This window comes from Pangasianodon hypophthalmus, chromosome 16, assembly GCF_027358585.1.
Source record: "Pangasianodon hypophthalmus isolate fPanHyp1 chromosome 16, fPanHyp1.pri, whole genome shotgun sequence".
NCBI classification, from domain to species: Eukaryota; Metazoa; Chordata; class Actinopteri; order Siluriformes; family Pangasiidae; genus Pangasianodon; species Pangasianodon hypophthalmus.
This window is the reverse complement of record NC_069725.1, coordinates 9,536,366-9,556,900: the sequence shown is the minus strand read 5'-3', so window position 1 is coordinate 9,556,900 and position 20,535 is coordinate 9,536,366. Positions and strand designations below refer to the sequence as shown.

General features: G+C 39.5%; 1 protein-coding gene across 1 annotated transcript; it reads right to left on the bottom strand.

Moving 5' to 3' along the window:
- Positions 1 to 578: 578 nt before the first annotated feature.
- On the bottom strand, positions 579 to 20,502 carry spsb1 (splA/ryanodine receptor domain and SOCS box containing 1). Its single transcript, XM_026921378.3, has 3 exons — positions 20,309 to 20,502; positions 4,133 to 5,015; positions 579 to 2,233 (listed from the first exon to the last, which is right to left on the bottom strand). The coding sequence occupies exons 2-3, from the start codon at positions 4,824 to 4,826 to the stop codon at positions 2,106 to 2,108; spliced, it is 822 nt and encodes a 273-aa protein (XP_026777179.1). The 5' UTR covers positions 4,827 to 5,015; positions 20,309 to 20,502; the 3' UTR covers positions 579 to 2,105.
- Positions 20,503 to 20,535: the final 33 nt, after the last annotated feature.

Sequence of the window (20,535 nt, the reverse complement as noted above, 5' to 3'; positions counted from 1 at the left end):
CACCTGACCTAATCGACTGACACTGATAAGCTGCATGAATCTACAGTCTGGGCTACAAAAAAAAAAATTTTAAAAATCAGCCCCACCCTTGCTTCCTCATACCACTGTGTTTTTTTCTTAAGACCATTGGTCGTGGTGCACTTAGTTGAACAAAAGTCCAAAATAGTCCACTTTTTTGTTAACAGTAAATAACTTGATGCAGATGCCAAAAATTAAACATTATATTGAGGTCTTTTTGTATTTGAAGGACAGAGATGGCTTTGCCTTGCTAACTCACTGATACCAAACACCAAGTTATAGTTGCTCATAATTTGTATTTTGCTGCATCATCACTAATGTAGTGATCTGTTCCAAATGTAGTCTATCGTGAATAATTAGAACAGATTTAAGCTAACTAATCTTTACGCCTATTTCTATAACCAGCTCTCTCTCAAGACTCAATCTTCATTTAAAAAAATAAATAAATAAATAAATAAAAAAAAATAGAGGCACAAAATCATGTTGGCCTTCCACTGACTATTCATGTATGCTTTAACAAAAATAAATGAAATTTAAAGCCAAAAAAACAGAGAAAAGACTCATTCATAATAAACTTTATTAGATAGTCAACATTATCTACAACACGTAATACAAAGAGGATGGTGGTCTGCAGGCAGGAAGGACACAAGAACAGAAAGCTGAACATCACCCAGCAAGCTGGATGCCAGACAGGAAACTACATTTGCACATCTAAAACAAGATTATGCAGTAAACTGAGAATGGGCTGGGCAAAGAAACTTGAACGTTTCCTCATCAGTATATCAAATTTTCCCCCATCGACACCAGGGGAGTCAATGGTTAGCTCATGGGCAAGGCACGGTACAGTAGTGTCACAACATATGCACTTTTAACTCACACTTCCAGGCCATTACCCCTTCTTCTCAGCACTGACTCAGATTAAAAACAGCATTTTTCACAAATATGCCAAAATTAAAGGTTGGTTTCAACTACAGAGAAACTGACTGGAAGGTAAATATTAAAAGAAAAAGAACCAACAGCCAAACAGCCTGCTGCTTTTACTATTGTTCGTGAATGTTGCAGAGTTTCACAGTGATGCCATCCTTCTTTTCATTTAAAATCATGGCTCTTTCTCTAATCTCAAAGTTCCCATGGGCAGGCACTTCAGATATTACAGTGTTAACTGAGGAAAGGACATGTTGGCTGTAGGAGCAACGAGGCAGGCAATTAGAACATGCTAGCTGTGTAATGTCTTGCAAGTGCTAGCCTTTCAACCTCCATTATACACACAGAGGTCAAATCCCGTTTCCCCAAGCCAGACAGCTAGCGCTGCTAGAGCTAACACCAGGCTATTTTTAACCCGCCAAGAGGAAAGGGGGAAAGCCATTGCCACGCACTCAGTCTGCTACAATGAGTCAACTTGTATTTGCATCCTGCTAAAAAAGAGCCCTCTGTCTTGAACCTCACATTCAGTCACATCTCTCCTGCCAATCCTGAGAGGGAAAGAAACGAATAGGAGATTAAAAACTTTAAAAACATCTCAATAAATTCATGCTCAACCAGGTTTGCAGGTACATCACTGATGCCCAAGTATACCAATTACAATTCAACATCCAGCATTCAAAAAGCTAAACCTGTCACACGTCTCCATGTAGTTCTAATTAAAAAGTCTGAGGAATGGCGGAAAAAGGAAACTACAAAAAGAGGCAACCATCATGGCAAACAGCTGAGGTTTCAAACTCGTTGCACTTTTCCATCCAGCCATGCAGACACGTTGTTCTTTTCTGGGACAGCTCGTGTCACAGGGTTCAGTGCGTCTCCAATTGTGTATTCAGTATATGATATGACTGAAGCAAGCCACAAAAACAAGGGTTTTAAAAAGTGGACGCAAAACATGACCGTAAACACTTCAAATGTGAGACCAAGGTGTCCTTGGTGTAAAAACAAAAGTCCCAAAGTACCAAAATCCAAAGTGAGGAGAAAAGCAATTAAGAAAACGAGTCTGTCAGGGGGAAGAAAAAAAAAAAAAAAAAAAAAAAAAAGGAAAAAAAACGCATCCCAGAGAGAATAGCCGCTCCGCCTTACAATAAGTAAAGGCACTCCTATTATCATTGATAGAGCAGGTAGTTCTTGAGAGAGGCGGGTAAAGGAAGTCCATGTATTTCAGTCAGTCGCTCCCGGCCCAATGCTAATCTCACTGAACGTCTGCACAGGTCCATGAGAGGCAGGGGCTCAGCTGCAGGGACGAACAGAAAAAACAGAACGTTACAAATCAATCCCACAAAACCCACACAAATTCAAAATAAGAACAAATCCCCCCAAAATAAGGCTTTTAGTCTGTTTCCGCTACATCATCTGTGTTTCATCTTGGTTCTCACTGTACCACCTGCTACACGGCGCTTACTTCATAACGTCACAAACTGCACTCTAGAGAAGGAAACATTATATATAAGCAGCAGCACGTTTAGGCTTTTGTCCAATTCACTCGGTGCTGAAGGAAACACATTACAAATGCTATGACACAGGGCCTGGATCCTCTGTAAGCCAAGGCCGGTGACTCCAGAGGCTGAGTAATGCACTGGCTGTGCTCTCTCAGCCAGCTAATCTCACGGGAGAGGACGAAAAACACACGAACACCTGCATCCTGAGCTGATGTGGCACATTAAGGCTGCATTAAAAGCATCTTCCTGAAGTCAGACCACCATTAAAATGTTCCTACACCACGTCGAATCACTCGATCCCCTGAAGGGAGGCCCTTTGAGAGCCTTTTCACCGTCTGAGGATGCACAAAGCACCAGTGGGATGACGGACATGGGTTTGATTAGACAGGACGCAATTGGTGGTCAGGAGACTGTTTCCTTTGAAAAACAGGGTGTTTATGGGAGAGTGCTGAGAACTGGCTAGACTGCTCGTACTCAGCTGCGTCTCTCACATTATTGGACCACACTGCGATGACATCATTCAAATATCATAGAGCAAAGCTTGACTGAGCATGAGGGGTTTTTTTGTACCACTTCAAAAGACATTTAGTGAAAAACTAAGCACCATCTTAGTAATTACAATAGTCAATTCAATTATATTCAAATTCAAACTTGACCCTAAATTTGAAGGTTATTTTATTACAATAAATAAAACAAAGCATGTAAAGTTCTAGCTAAAGTCAGGCTGTGGGACTTGACAGCCAGATCCAGCCACACACTCGATAAAACGTTTGGTAGCCAGGCATGTTTTTACCAGTTCAGTTAACTTCACCAGATCAAGAGGTTAAGTAACTGTTAAAGCACTGAAGACGCAAGCTCGGTGCATGCTGCTTTATTACTGGTGCTAATTCCCCAGATACATCCCAGCTTCGATTTGAGGGCTTCCACTCTGGTTAATCCAAGATGGCAGCGCCACTGTACATTTACAGGGCCTCATTACAGAAATTGCATTTTATACTGCAGCTCTTGTAAATGAGAAACAAGTCATCACACCACCCACTTAAAATGTTTCCCTGTTAGCTCAGCTCGCCACCTCAGAGTTAAGCTATTAAGTGGTTTATTTATACACACCTTGGGCGTGGAATTATTTTCAAAAGGTTTACAGACCTGTATGTGTGTCATTGGGTAAAGTCATGTTACAGAAGCTTCCTGGAGCAGTAGGCATGTTATAGAAGTATGAGACTCATGAGATCTGGCTTAGCATGAATTTTGCATATGGTGGATTTGTTAAAGACATAGAAATAGCCCCTGGATTCATTTTAAATAATGACGCTGAATATCAGATCACGATTCATTGCTAACCCTTCACAACGATGACAGAATGAGTCTTAAACACATGACAGGCAACAAACTAGGTGGAAAAACTAATCATTAAAGAAGAATAAATAAACCAGGGGTGAGTACATATTTACAGAGCAGATCCATATCAGCAGTGGAACAATAAAGTGGAGTGGAAAACAGACAGTGGCTAGACTAAAAAATAACTTCTCTGGTACTTGCGAGAATTAACTGCGATGTCACTTTTGTGATGTGTTTTGAAAATAATTTTCCATAGACTGACAGCATCAATAGAAACCATTCCAAGATTTTACAAACCACATAACCAACAATGAAGTACTACATCTAAACTGTAACCAGAAAAATTTAGTACTTACGATCAAGCCCATTGATGTACCGGATTCTGATTTCACAGTGTCCCCAAACTGCGCTTACTACAGGGTACAGTTTTCTGCCTTTCAGTCCTCGGAAAGCCACCCCCAAATACTGTCCATCCACGATGAAACTTAAAGTGCCCTCATCCATGTCCAGCACCACCAGAAACGAATCTGGAACAACAAACGTCTCGTCCGGCTCCAGGAAGGCTGGGTAGGTCTTGCTGGGCTGATTTTTGCCATCGTGGTAGAGTTTGTTTCGGCCCAGGTCCCAGCCCCAGGACTCATTGTTGTTCCCAACCAGTGCTGTGTATCCTACCGAGTGCAGAGGGGCCTCCCCAGTGGCAACGCCCACTACAGCATGAGTGCCACGCTGACGCAGGGCCCAGGAGATCTCCCAGACGTGAAGGCCACGTGTGTAGCCAACACGACCGCGTATGGCGTCCGTACTCTGCGCCACCGGGTGCCGATGGAAAATAAGCTTGTTGTCCTCTTTGACGAAGATGTTAAGCGACCGGTCATCATTGTTCCACGAGTGCTGCACCTGTACCGTGGTGGAGGCAGGTGGCATGTCCAGTAGCATGTCCAACCGTGGTGGTTTGCTGTAGTCAAGGGCCTGTAGCTGCAGCTTGAGCGGCCGGCTCGCGGGATCCCGCATGTCCACGGTCTTTATGCCCCCTGGAACCTTCTGCCCCATGCTCTGGGTGGTTCAGATGGTGCCTTGAGTCTCCCTCCCTCCACAAAACCCAGCAAGGAATGGCAAACAGCAAAGATGGCCGGGGTTCCGCTCCTTCACCTCGGCCCCGCCACAGACCTCAAGAGTCGTGATGCTTCTGGATCAAGAGGCGCCACAAGACCAGGTCAAATTAGGCACCAATTACTCCACCTGTGATAAGCAAAGAAGAACAAGGCAAATATTACTAATGTTTGCATTCGAAGTCAAACAGAAATGTTAAACGTGGACGCGAACTGTCTGTTCCTCTGAGCCACACATGTGCAAATGTGTGTTAGGCAGGTGTTATATAACCAACGTGGTTTCATAATTTTCAGGTGCGTTCTGCTATTCTCAATGCAAAGTCTTAAGGAAAAAGTTTATGCACATCTGTCTCAAGAATAATTGGGATTTTACTCTTCGCATTTGGTGTTCGCATTTGGATTCTATGGCTAATACTAATAAATTACTAAGATTCACATTGACACTCCTTTGAGACTTAATTCAGAACAAAATGCAATGAAAGCAGTGTACCCTCAGAGAATCTTGCTATTCACATGTCCTCCTTGTGAATATTACAGTTAATGTGTCTGGGGGATTTCTCACTGAACATTACATCACATGATGAGGCAGTGCATACATAAATCACTACTGCTTACCACATTCAGCACAGTCACCACAATTTTTTCAGTAGGAAATAAGGGGGGGAGAGAAGGCAAGCCATTTCCTCTTTCATACTTGTCTAGGCAGAAGATAACGGGAAAAGCAATAACATGTCTGGCTTTAAAAATATATAATATGCAGCTGTGTTGTTTTCAGGAAAAGCCGCAAGCAGCAATATTCTGTCTGGCTCCCAGACAGGCCGTGGCAGAAAAAGATGACAAAACCTCATTATATAGGGAGTCTACATTTACCAGTGCAGGCTACGATATCTTTATCCGCTGTCCTACTCTATATATAAACACACGCAGCAATGGCAGAATTTCTTCGCACAATGCATAACAGATCTATGTAAAAGCAAAGACATAAAGAGAACCAAGTCCCTCTGTGTTAAATACTGGACCGCTCAAGGGGCCAAGTCCTAATTGAATTGTAGACAAGAGTTCATTGAGGAGCATCTTGGTCCTTGTTCTGATACAAGTAAACAACCATTTAAATGGGTCATGCCTCTCCGGTGATGGCCTGACCGAGGGAGAAAAAAAAACAAGTGAGTGGGTGGCGAATTTGCAAATACAGACAATAGCGTTTTTAATGGCTGTCCAACCTTTAAAAAGTAAGAAACATGTTAATTTGCAACTCAAGGGTTTAATCATTCCCTTTCATTACAGCTAAATGGAAACTTACAATAATAAAAAAAAAAAAAAGTCTATCAACTATATAAACTATAAAACTATTCTGAAAGAAGATTCCCAAACAAAACGACAACGTGCCAGAAGTATTGTGGCCAAGGAGCTCGTCTGAGTGGGAGAGCATGACACATGGAAGTGACACCATGCTGTTCGGCAGGTTTATTTTGGTACCTGAGGGCTGCGGCTCCTGCTGCTGGTCATAGCGTCTGGCCTTGTATGTGGGGAACTGATTGAAATGCACAAGATGCTATGTGGATTTGCAGGGTCTGGGGAACACTGGCAGCTTTTGTCTTAACCACCAAGACCACATTTTAAATACTGATGCTAATAGGGGCTTTCCTGGAACCAAATTAAAGGATGATGTGCCAAATTGGTGCCACTTTGCTCTATAAAGCAGTCTACTGGCCGTGCTTTTAATAAAGTAATGGACATGAAGACCAACCGAGTAAAGAATGGGAGTGGAGGAAGAGTGCAAAGCCAATCTGACCACATTATTATAATTAACATCAGTTGCAGAAGTACTGCCTTTCAAACAGTGCAGCACAAAGCTGAAACAGGGACTGTAGCACAGACAGGTTGTAGTCACACACTCGAGGCATCTTACAGATAACTGTGAGTGCGAGACTGGGAAGGTAGATGATGGCAATTCATGGTGTAAAGAGAAATGTCCCACCTGGACAGACATGGTAAAGTGGCAAGCAAACAGCACATTTCCTTTACTCTGTGGCCTAAATGAGTCTCTTTTACAGCGGAAAAGGAGGAGTGTTTATATACTTGCCGTTTTGATTGTAGCAACTGCTCAAGTGCTTGTTTTTCTCTTAATGTTGTAACCATTTGCTAACTCATCAAAAAGAATATAACCAATACCCAATATACCACATCTGTGCTAATAAACTGTGATGTTTGCCATTTTCAGTAACACACAATTTGAGTCTAGTACAAGTTACAACCTCGCCCAAACCACTGAGTAAAGGGCATTTCACTTACAGTCTGTCAGCTTCAGTTTAATGCCTCACTTCAGTTTATGCAAATGAGGGACTGATTGCAGCAGATGGAGAAGTAATAGTAGCACATGCAAAAATTCAAAACTTTTATTTCAGAATGATCGCATAATACAGAAAAGATGTTTGTGTGATTGGAGGTTTGTGTGAAGCAAGAGAGGGGTGTATTTTCCACATCAGTGTGGTTTGTTTGGGCAGGTGAGAACACAGCAATCGCACTCAGGTGCAGACCAAAACAACCAGTCAGAGAGCGTCTGAGCGAGGTGGTCTCAGTCCGCTTCCAAGTGAACGCTGCAGCGAGAAAGTGATTAGACTCTGAATCAACCCAACTGCAGGGAGTGAATCAAACCTGCCATGTATTTTGGCTTGCGGGCAGATGCAAGTTGCTAGATTGTCCTTTGGCTCAGTTGTGTTCTGGATATTTGGAGAAATGAACAAAGAGAGAAAACCCTGGATGTGATGCACAGAATTTTTAAAACTAGTTATTTATTTATTCATTTATATAGCACTGGCTCCGTGTTGCCCACACTCAGGTGATTTTTGTGATTTGCCAATGGTTTGTTTTCTTTTTTCCAATCATTATACTTCTGACCAATGAGTTTTTCCAACCATAAAGCCTTTTTTGTGTATTTTATTTAATTATATGCCAAATAGCCAACAAACCAAAACTATGAATTTTGCTCCGATTCAGACTAATACAGTACAAGAGCTCTTGGACTACTGCATTTTATTTATTTATTTATTTTGCCTGTATGAGTTCACTGCACTGCATAATCCGATTTGTATTAAAAGACTTTTATCTATGCTTATGATGGGGAGGGAAAAAAAAAAAAAGCAGCATGTCAAGCAATTCTACCAAAGCATCTAGTTTTGCTGACTCACTTCCTTATAGGTCTCACACATCTACCTGCCTGAGTCAATTAGTCCAACCACATACTCCATGGAAGGAACATTCTGTGAAATGTGCTGCAACAAAACTTTTCTAGCAACTCGGATTAACAACAAGGAATTAACTGCTCCGAGTGAGCCTTTTTTAAAAATCATGTGTGCTCCAGCATGCCAGTCAAACTAGTTTTATTCAATTTCACGGTGAATGCACAACATTTTTAGGAGCTTTTGCAGAATCTATTTATAACAACCTTATGCTAAATGTGAAAATATTTTCTCCTAGTAAATCCTAGAACAATGTCTGGCACATCTGCACAGTTTCACAAGTGTCTTTAAAAAGAGCATCTATTTTTGCTGATTAGTTATAAATCAGCCTGATGATTAATTGAACAATGGCCAACCTTTAACCCAGTTTGAATAAAAGGTTCACTTTTGAAAAACAGGCTCCTTTCTAAGAAAAGGACAGCCTCCTAGATCTAAGCATGCCTGAACAGTGGCAAGAAAAAAAAAAAGGTGTTTATTAAATGGAGAAAAAGAAAAAGAAAAAGAAAGAAAGAAAAAAAAAAAAAAAAAAAAAAAAAAACAGTTGAAATACGAGAATGCTTTTTGAAGGCGCGGAGTCCTTTCACTGAACTTCAGATGAACTTGGGCTCACCCTGGATTAAAGCAATAACGCAATTCAGTCACATGCCAGCATAGTCGCTGGGGCGCACAGCTGCCTACACGGCAGCCGTGAGAAACACACACGCTGCACACTCCCTCACTAGACGAGTCCAACAGCTCCAAAAAGGGTGCAGTCATAATTAACCCATGCCATCACGCTGAGCTAACACATACAGGCACAACTGTCAGATCAAACTCTGAAATGAAGTGCTCACTTTTTAGGCACACACCCAAAGTGATGAAGCATCTTCACCCAGCATTAAGAAGTGACGGTTGCTGCTGAATCACCACACTGATGCTTCTACATATTACCTAAAAATGGACTGACAGGCTAAATTGTTGCAACATCAGTGGAGCAGATCTATGCATTTTTAAGAGCATCTAAGCAGTTTTGAGACTTGTGTTTTCTGCCCGTCGCTTTTCAAGAAATATCTGTCTAACCAAATCATAATACGTTATCAGAACTGTTTCCCATGGCTGATTGAAAAACTTCAGAAAGCAGAGTTTTCATAGTCTTTCAGACCCGTAGGCAGACATTAGCTGTCCAGGTTAGTTAGTAGACATCAAGCCCTGATGCATGAAAGTGTCCATATAAATAAAAGGGCATGCTTTGACTGGGATATGGATGTTGCTGTTTTGGCTGTGGCCTCATCTGAGGAAGATTATACCGAATCGCACTGTCTGGGAAAATGTTTATTTGAAAGCATGATTTGCAGCTTTTGAACTCTTCTCAGAGGTAAATTAAAGTGAAGTGCTTGCATGACTCTTCTCCAATTTATCCCTTTGTTATTTAAACATGAATTGGTGATCTAGTATTAAAATTAATAAACACTATGTACAAACATCTCAACTGCGCCGACTTGAAAGTGTAGCAGAGATAAACACTGCATTGTTTAATTTTCTACCTTCATCCGTCAGAAAAATAAAATGAAACAACCTAGTGCTCATCTCCACTACACTGTCAAAATACCTTTCTAAAAATACTTTTAGAAGACGCTTCCACCTTCCTACACGAAATGCAGTTAACCAATTCCATCTATTTCCTCCTTTGCCATACTAAATATTTTTGTAGATGTTTTCCTGCAGACCTTTCCTGAACTCAGTCTAATTTTTCTTTCCTTAATTTCTTAAATATGGCATTATAGATTTGCTGGACTCAATTTGCAAACCAAAATATTGTGATGTAAATCATGTATTATCAAAATGTCTAAGTATTGTGATAATGTATTTGCCATATCACTCACTAACAGGAAGCATGTACATAAAATAATTGGGGTGTATACTGCTATTAGAATGCTATGTTAGAATGTGTATACAAACATTTGTTGTACATAAATTATTTAAAAAATATTTATTATTATTATTATTTTTATTCTGAAAGGTCATGTTCCACAAGGTTAATGGTCCACGGAAGAACGTTCACCACACATTTAAAATCCTCTCTTGATGCTCAGCAGCCAACTTTCTCACAACCACAGAGAACATGCAAAGCAGTAACACCAGCTGCAAACCGCAGAAGCACTGGCATCGAGTCATTTAGCTTCAACTGAAAGACACAAAAAAACAAGACACACAAAAGAGCAAGCCCAAACCCGTAGCCATACACTCAGAGGCAGTGAATAGTGCAGCCATCCACCATCATTAGTGGTGGAGACATAATAATGAAGACACTACAGAGAAAATGACATTTTAAAATCAACACATTCACGAGCAAGCGTGTAAAGAATAATGACTAAAACCTACACTGTGGGGTATTAAGACAAACTAGCATGCAGCTGTGCCAGAAAAAAGGCCAAAGCTAAACAGAAGAATACAGATGTCCTAGATGTGGCAAAAATGACTTTCACGTGTGGGAAATTAATTTGTCCTAGGTGTTTAAAGCCACTGATTGCAATAGTGCAAGCTCACAAAGTTAGTTGACTGGCCAACCATTTATAATTTTTTTTTCTTTTTCCCCAGTTTGGTTGTCTGCTGAAATGGTGAACACTGATTTGAGTCAAACCGTATTTCATTTAAAACCATGTGTAGGTGGAATTTCAAAGAAAGGGATGTATTCTGAATTAAAAATATAATATTGAATAAAATGGCTGAATAATCATTTTAGTCATCATCACGCAACCCTGAGCCGAGATTAGACACAATGACAACTGGTTGTTTTATAGACTTCCCCTATAAACAACTCATCTAGATCTTTCTGAAACATGCTGTTCCTTAATGATTAGTGGTTTGCTATATTATGATGTTATTGCTTGCCATAACAATAGCAGATCTTATCACCTACCCCTAATCATGTCAGATAAGTGTCACAGCAGTTCACTAACAGGTGCCATAAAACAAGGCCAATGACTTACAATAACCCTGCATGCTACTATAATTCCCAGCAACGTTTCGCTTCATACACAGTTTTACCATTTAATGTTAAGGTAATCAAAAAGGATACAGCTGTACGTCAATGCTGTCAGTCAAAACGCTGGAGACGCTGAGAAGTCTGTCTTAAAGAAATCCCAATGCAGCATTAGCTTCAACATTTATTAAAAGGGCTGCCATTAAAGAATGGAAAATTCCACAAAGTCTCAATACTCCATAACCTAGTGTCATAAAGACAGCAAGTGATCTTATGTTTATGTAAATGGACGGTTTACATTTGACGGAATCTAACAGCAGCTGATTGTTAACACCCTATAACAGTGACAGTCTTATACACTCATGCTATTTTTTTTTTATAATTCTCACAAGTGCACAAGTGTATTACGTACTCAACTATAATCAGACCTTCTTGTATGCAACATCTGTTCTGCATTGTAACTATCAGAGTTATTGAAAAACACTACATAAATCAAATGTATTATGCATAACATATAATGTATGTCTATACATTATACATTAGACATAATACATTTAATTTATATCTATTTCTATCTATATCTATTTTAATTTATAATTGTGTATACACAATTCACTACTTGTGTAGTCTAAAGCTTTTTGCAGCCATGGTCTTCTTCAGGGAACAGGACACTCAGATATTCAGAATATTCAGATATTCAGCTTGTTATTTAAATGTGTAAATAATATCTTGAATCCTTATTGGAGCCCTAGAGTTTTTTCTTCCTGAGATTTTCCACTCACAGATCACATCAGGTCCAAGTAGACATTATTTAAAGACCTACTTGTTTTTGAGTTACTGAGTTTTGGATTGAACACGTTCAATTCAAGTGAAAAGTAAAATATGCTAATAACTAGAAGAACTCAATAATACCTCTAGATACATGCCACCTACTCTACAGGACACTTTTCCCACCCACATCTGCTATAAACTTTGCTCAAATTTGGAAACATAATGAAGGATAGTGTCACGTCTAGATCTTCAGACACACTGTCTCAGTCAGGCGAAGTCAGCATTTTCCCAAAAGAGCAATCCAAATCCAACCGCCACTGTTGCAGCCACACACACAAACAGCTCATAAACATTATAATTCTTTATAGTTACAAAAATTCCCGCATGAAATCCCTCAAATTTTTTCCAGAGTGTAGATAACAGTTCTCCTTAAGCCTCAAGTCTGTTATATTAATCACCATACAGCCAAGAACAGTTGCAGATAAGCACAGCCTGGTCTGAAACTCATTTCCTAATAATTCTTGCAACAGATATGTAGATCAGTGCTGAGATAAAGAGGTGATGTCGGTGTTTTACTTTACCAGATACCATCAACTGAGCTACAACAAGATTTGGCATGTGCTCAGGAAGCCTTCCGAATTTTACACAAGATACAGAATAAGTACTCCATTGATGCTGAACGGTCATTAAGCAATGCTAATGATTAAGGTGGAAAAAAAATGGTGAAATGTGACAAGTGGCCTCAGTCTTCAATCTTCAAGTAAAGTTGTGTGTAAATGTTTGCGTAAATGTTTTCCACAAGTTTCATAAATGCTGATTTTCTTCGTATTCGCACGTGCATGTTGATAAATGAATCACCCGTACATTACCGGATACGTGCACTCCACAGCTGATTTACGTTTGGTGATGCCCAAAAACCTCATAAAAAGGCCAAGGTCACAAAAAGGTAAGCGCAAAATGGATAATAAATGGCCAGAAAAGAAAAAAATTCTCTGAGGCAGAAGTTGAAGTACTTTTGACTCACGTTTACAAGAATAAAAAATATATTGTTTAGCAATGCATCCAGTGGAGTCACAGCACCTGAAAGACCAAAATATAGAGAGAAAATACAGAGGTGAATTTGTGTCATCCATCCAGTGCAGTATAAGGGAGATCAAAAGAAAATGGTTTGACGCAAAAAAGTATTACTGTTTCTCTGCTAACAGGGGAGCACAAACCATGACAAAGCTTTTTTAAAACTGACCAGATGCTATAGCAAATGGACCAGACTTTTTCATTCTCTGAGGGGGGGGGGGGAATTATATCATACTGGTCTCCAAATATCCATTGCGTCCTAAGGGCATCATGAGCTAACTCTTCCAGTAATATTAATTCTGCCATTTGCACTGTCTTTGCTTCCAGCTCCCATCTGCACAGACCAGCCCATCCTCTCTTAATAGAACAACTAGCCTTATTGTCTTAAAATGGATTTCGGTCGACTTGCTGTCCTTTTTGATTTAGATATAAAATGTGAGTGTGTGTAAAATATTTCCTTAACTCCATTTAGGCCTTTATGAAATGACCGGTCTAAAAGAAATATTTAATTTGTGCGTACATTTGCAACAAATAAGCATTTTGAACTCGACAACACAACCCCTATAAAAATGCAGTATCTCATTGCAAATTATAAGATTCAAAGCTGTTTACATTAATTAGCCTTCTATGCATAAATTTACACACACTCAGGAGCAGGATATGACAGTTTTTCCAAATTTAAGGGAAATTCATTCCAACACAAGCTAGTTAATGCTTCATATCAGCACTAATAATCAACCTTAGCCTAATATCAAACATTACGTGTTCGCTGATACCGATATCGTGACATTATATCATTTTATATAAATATCACAACTTGGGGAAACCATTGTTTAAATAATTACACAGAAACCTCACACATTTACAGTGGAACACAAATCAGCAGTTCTGGCATATTCAGCCGAAATTGTCACAGGATTTCAAGAATGCAGATTGGCCTGAATTCTCATATACAGCGGTGTTCAAATGGAAGAGGATGAGACTGTTCAATAAACAGTATTGAATCAGTGCTGTGGCAGTTAGTATCCTCATTTGATGAAGTATAATTGCTTGATTAATATTTCACTAGTATAACTGCTAAATAAAAATTATGCAATGTGAAATTTCATGCTATTTCAGTTTAGCAGGGGTGGCTGATATGACCTGAATATGCAAAATCAAGTAAGAAAATCCAGTGTCTGTTGTAGTGTGGCAATTATTTAAGTAGTATACAGGGTTGTCAGGTCCACAGTTTTAGCACTGAATCTATCATCTTTTGTCTCACTGCCATGTGTTGATTTATAGTCTACATGCTGGGGGTTGAACTTTTGCATACATTTTATTACTTTTATTAAGATTTTACAAGCCAAATAGTTGGGCTGAAGCAAAATAGTAAGTGCCTGGTCCATTGCCTATGTGGGATGTGGTTATGATTACAATATAGTGGATTAATGGATGAACAGCAGTAAGGTAAATCAAGAATGGACAAATCATAAATCTGTTAGTGCAACCTCGAGTGCGCTACCGAGTTTCATGTTTTATCTACCCAGAAACTGACCAGGCTAAGGAGGGGGGAGAAAAAAAAAAAAAAAGTAATTAGCTGGTGTAATTAGAGCAGACGAATGTTTATGCAAATTCCTGTGTCACTGTCATATCTGAAGTAGCACATCATGCTTGCACTCATGACAAAAATTCTGAACAGCTTGTATGTTCTCTGTGCAAGCTAAACAATCAGACTTGTAAAAGCTGATGTGTGTATTGCAGCAGGCAGTGGGATTCAGATCGAGTAGCGGCCACTACAGTTGCAGCACCACAGTGCGTCGCCCCACAGTGAAGTGCATTTTGTTTAATATATGCATACCAAATAAATGCTTTTGTTTTGCACAAGCTAATAGTGAGTAGGGTTTTGCCTTTGGATGTTGAACCTGGTGACTGCTAGCCTGCCGAGCTTACTTGTCTGCTGGGCAAATATGAATAAAACACTAATAGCCTGAGCAGGCACCTGACCAAGTCAAACTCTGTAACTGCATCTCAATTAAACATAGTAGACTACTTTTAATGTATGAATGTGCTCATTGTGAATTAGCCAGCTGGTCTAAATTCTAATAGTTACTTTTTATTAATGACCATTTAATTAATAATATGGTACCATTTTAGGACCTTGATGAAAGACAGTTTAGGAAAACTGCATGGTTTTCCCAATTTATTGTAAAAATGTATTATATAATATTACTTTAATTATAACAAAATATTTGATCATGAGTTTGATGCTAACTTTGAAAGTACAAGACATTGAGTTTTGCCGCTGGAGTGTTTTTACTGACCACTGGGCACATAATTTACTCAGTTTACCATGGATTCACATTCAAGGAAAGAAAAAGTTGCTTTCCAAATGCGGCGTTCAAATCTGATGCATGTGCCTGGCAGAAAATGTTTTTATTTATTTTGTTGCATTGTGACCATGACTCCAGCAAAATGAATTAAAAACAGAGCAAAATATCTCAGCTACCTACATTAAAATAAAAGGTGTGTCGATCACGTCTGTCCTCCATGGCCCTGTGTTTCACATTCCAGCAAAGCCTGTGGTACCAATTTATCCTCATAGCAGACTTCGCATGCCTCACCACACAATTCCACTGTATTAGACTCTCAGAGGATCAACACTCATTAAAATGTGGACTAAACATTGGAGAGAAAGTCTGCTTACCTTTTAAACACACGTTTCCACCATACGCAGTCAACCAGGTCTGGCTACAGGCACACGTGACCGCACTAGAGCTCAAATCAGCTTAGTGGAAGATCAACACTCAATAGGCCTCAGTGAGTGCTGAATACTGAACCCCAAAATCTTGTTAGCCTAATGAGTTTTCACCAATTTAATCCAGTTACATAACTCAGAAAGCCAGGCCAAATACAGGCCTGACAATGCTGACATCAGAAACTGAAACTTCAACACAGTAAACACAAAGTAACATTACATAAAAACTTTTAACCAAACATGCTCCTCCACACACATCAGAAATATAAAATCCAGGAAGTGCACTACAGTAATAATTTTACATATAGTGTAAAAAAAAAAAATGCCCTTTATATTATACAGCACTTCGTTACAACAGCTAATAAAGTACTTTTGAAGTAAACTGCATATACACTCACCATCCACTTTAATAGGAACACCTGTACACCTGCACATTTATGCAGTTAACCAATCAGCCAATCACATGGGAGCAGCAAAATGCATAAAATCATGCAGATACAGGTCAAGAGCTTCAGTTAAAATGCTCACATCTAACATTCAGTGTAAACTCTAGAGACTGCTGTGAGTGAAAATCCCAGGAGATCAGGTGTTTCTGAAATACTCAAACCAGCCCATCTGGCACCAACAACCAGGCCATGGTTAAAGTCACAGAGATCACATTTTTTCCTCATTCTGACATATGATATCATTAACTGAAGCTCTTGACCTGTACCTGCATGACACAATAGATAACTGCATAAATTAGCAGGTATACACGTATTGCTATTAAAGTGGACCGTGAATGTATATGTATATATTGATTTAGTTCATGCCAATCATATTCTAAGATTTACAAGATTCTAGTATTCCCTCATGTTAACAGAACTGAACCTTTACAATATGTTGAACGATGTGATGTCCTGCATTAATGCCATATTTTTTGTGGATTGTTCTAAAAAACATGGATGATGAGTTGTGCAGGTTGAAAGTGCTTGGAGGGCAAGGCACTGTAAGCCAATACTGTAGGCAGATATCATGCCTAGCTTACACAAAAAGCATCTTACGGTCTTAAGTAGGTTATGTGAACATAAAAAATAAAACAATTAAATTATATAATTGCTAACCTGAGAAGGCAGAGCACTATTAGTGAGCACGGTCTTTAAAAATGACCGCAGTGTGCTGTGAATGGCATGCACACAAAGGTATTCTTGAGATCGGAGCAGAGAAGTTAGAATGCATGAGAGCACTTCAGTTTGGCGAGCACTGAGCACTGAGACGGGTGCGCTTCTTTTCCCACTCACTCATGAGTCAAGTTAATTAAAGTAAAACTGCCATGGCCTAAAGTTAAAAAAAAAGATCATTTGTAATCTTTATATTTTTATTAGTATTTTGCAATTTTTTACCACCACCTTTGAGATAAAAAATATTAGTACTGTCATTTTTTATTGTAATGTGTGTAAAAGGTAGAGGCGCAAAAAAAAAAAAAAAACACCCCTTTAAAGGCCAAAGGATCACAGGAAAAATGTATGTTAAGGCAGCCAACCTTGTACATTTAAAAAATAATAATGAATTAGGTTGTAAATAGTATGAGAAATAGTACTGGATCCTCTTGGTGCTATCATTTTGATCATGCCTAATTTTGCAGCATAGCAGTTTTCTAAACTGGCATTAATACCGGTAATTTTCCTGCTAAGGGCTGAAACTTAATAGCAGATCAAGATACTTTTATGGTTGGCCAATAAGTTAAATACGGACAATAACCCATATCAGGGTTGCATCATGCACTTAAAAATCAAACAATTGCTAATTATCTGGCTGAATATGATTAATCTAGGCCCGCACAATACATAATGCATTGATAGTCATTACAGTATGGCCTTTCACAATACTGATATCACAGTCACCTGCATTATGCTCGTGAACCCTATAACAAACCTGAATCTTTGTGTACTGTAAGCTTCCACAAACTGCAGAAGTTCAAGATAAGTGTTCCTTTAAAAGTCCACCTGTCCTTCCAAGAGAAAGCTTGTCCTTTCTTTAAGGGCAACTGCATGCTTGTATTTTCATTACATCCGAGTCTAGATACAAGTAATGTTCCTATACCAGTTTGTTGCTCTCAAAAAAAAAAAAAAAAAAAAAAAAAAAAAAAAAAAAAAAAAAAAAAGCGCAACTTGAAGTTAGATTTCTGTTATATGCCATGATGTCACCATGAACTGGGACAAGGCTCATTTCAATGAAAAACTGTCCATCAGACACCAACTAGTAACTGTGGAAATCATGCCCCAAAGACTTTGTTTTATTAAGCAGTTCAGATTTTCAAATACTATTTCTACAGTATAGAGAGAGTGGAGAAAAACTACTCTCTATAGTAATTTAACTGATGCATTTTGGGATTTCTCCCATTCATTTTTCAACAAAGTTACAATATTATACAACGGTTAGTTCAGGTCCACTAATTTGATTGGTCGAGTGGTGATCCATAAGTGCTTATATTTAGTATAACCTCACTGGGATGGTTCACTGTGTGCATCACTCCGCTCGCCAGCATTCGCCATATAAAATTCCACTTCCTAGTTCAAAACAGTTACTACAGCAGTGTTCGTAACATCATACAAAGCCTGAAGCACCGGAAGCACCTTTAGTGGAAATGCACAAATCAATGTGAGCTAGCTAGATAGCTAGACAATGTGCTATAAAGTGTGTGTGTGGCTTCTTTGGGATCTATTTCCACTAGCGGAGCAAAAATAATACAATATTTCGCCATATTGTGTCCAAAATGTCAGTTACTGGATATTAATTTCTTGTTTGTAGAACCGCTGTACAAAATCACACTTGCAATCGTGCAGTTGTGCTGAATTATCAGCCTGCGGCTACATGCCTACGGTCAAATCACAGCCGTGCTGATATTCAGTATAACCGCACTCTTGCTTGTGTGTATTGTTTAATTATAATACTAAGATCACGGTTTGGCATAAAACAAATGTACCATCATACTCTGTTGGAAAGAATGTGTCCAGGAGTGTGATGAAGTGTGGCCCACATTATTCGAGACAATCAGAAAGCAGAAGGCACCTCAAATACTGACTGAAACCAGAAGACACCTTGAATACTGACTGAAACCAGAAGGCACCTCGAATATTGACTGGCTAATCCTCAAGATAGTAAAGCTTTAACCCAGTCTGTAGCGCAAAAGAAGGAAACTGCACCATGTTTGAACTCTTATAGACCTAAAGTCTTTCATAGCTGCTAGTGGCCCCGTTTCAAACCAAACACATGTTATCAGTGACAAGAAAGACTAAACACCCTCACCTTATCAGGTCTATAGATAGTGGTGAAGATGTTTAGTTACTGACGCAACTGCTAACCTGGAAGACCCAGTAACCGACACAAACCTCGGGAAACACAATGGCGCATCCTACGCTCTTGAGGCAAAAAGATTTGTCAAGGGTTCTCTGGATGGTTAAAGAGGGTTGCTAGTTATACTTGGAAAAGCTTTTTTCTGAAAAAGAAAACCTTCTTCTGGAGGTTTCTGTGTAAAACCTTTAAGGGGTTTATATAAAGGGACAAACTGAAGAACCCTTCAGGATACCTGAGGTAAACTACTTTCCCCTGAAGTTGAGAGGCTGCTTTGTGTATGACAGCAGGTTCTGCTGTACACCAAAAGCTCAGTTTGAGACAGAAAAACGTTCACTTGGTTAAGTGTACTAAACAGCAGGTTATGGTGAACTGTGAGACTAAACAGCATTGGTCCCAGTCCCCCTGCTCAAAACGAAAGCGAAGCCGGCATTTTTGTTTCGCAAAAGAGTTTAAGGAGTACTAAAGACCCGTGCCAAACACTGTCAGATATTACATAACAGTGCTGTACTAATATAAATTACCATATGTCCAATGGGCTGTTACTATTTCAAAGTAATATTTGTTCTAAGTAATAAGTTGACCAAGCTGTCGTATTCGACGTAGCACTTGAATACAACATGTTTCTTTAAACGCATCAGCCGGTAGCTCAGGTAATGACCGTGTGTTAGAAACGGTTTGTTTTAACTCAGTCGTGGACAAAACACCTTTCTATAAAAATACATCTAGGCTAGTAATGACCTCATTAAGCGAACAGGTGTGATATTTACCATGGAAGAGGGCTTAATTTAACAAACCTGCGACAGGAGGCATGTTTTAACGCTACCGTGCAGCGTTCACCAGCAGCACAAGTTGCGCTCCGTGACCGCGCTTACCTGTCCTAGCAGGGAAGCTAGCTAATGAAACAAAGACGGTGCCATGCCAAAGGTTTCGGTTTTATATCGTTTAAATGAATCGAAATCAGAGCTAGGTTTATAGTATTTCCTTGTTGCTAATGTCCCAGGTGTTACTGTAATAAAATGGCCCGGTGAAATGTACAGGAAGTGCTCATTTCGTGCACTCGACTTGTTTATATTTACAGAGAAACCTGTAACAAAGTGACGTTACCGCGTTACTGTGTCCATTTTCAGGAGCTGGTTTAACATGATTCCGCGTCTATTAACACACTGGCTTTCGCTTGCTTGCCTGTTGGATGACCCATGTACTGTTTGGCTACACAAACACATCCCAGTTCAACAAAAGCCTCGCAATTTGTGTACACAGCACCGAACACACACACAGAGAGAGAGCGAGAGAGAGGGACTTACCTGCAGCTGATGTGGCCTACACGCGAAAACGAAGCATAAGCCTAGCAGCGTTTATAGACGCTTCTTTTAAACGGTATTCCTGTGCAAAGCCATGGCTGTCCGCCCTGTTCCTCAGCTCCTCTGCTTTCTTTAATCAGGACTTGTATTAGGCTGATATGATGGCTGCTACAACAAGAGAACCAGCCCTTAAGGTCACGTGGTCAAATAGCTCCCAGCTGCTAAGACCC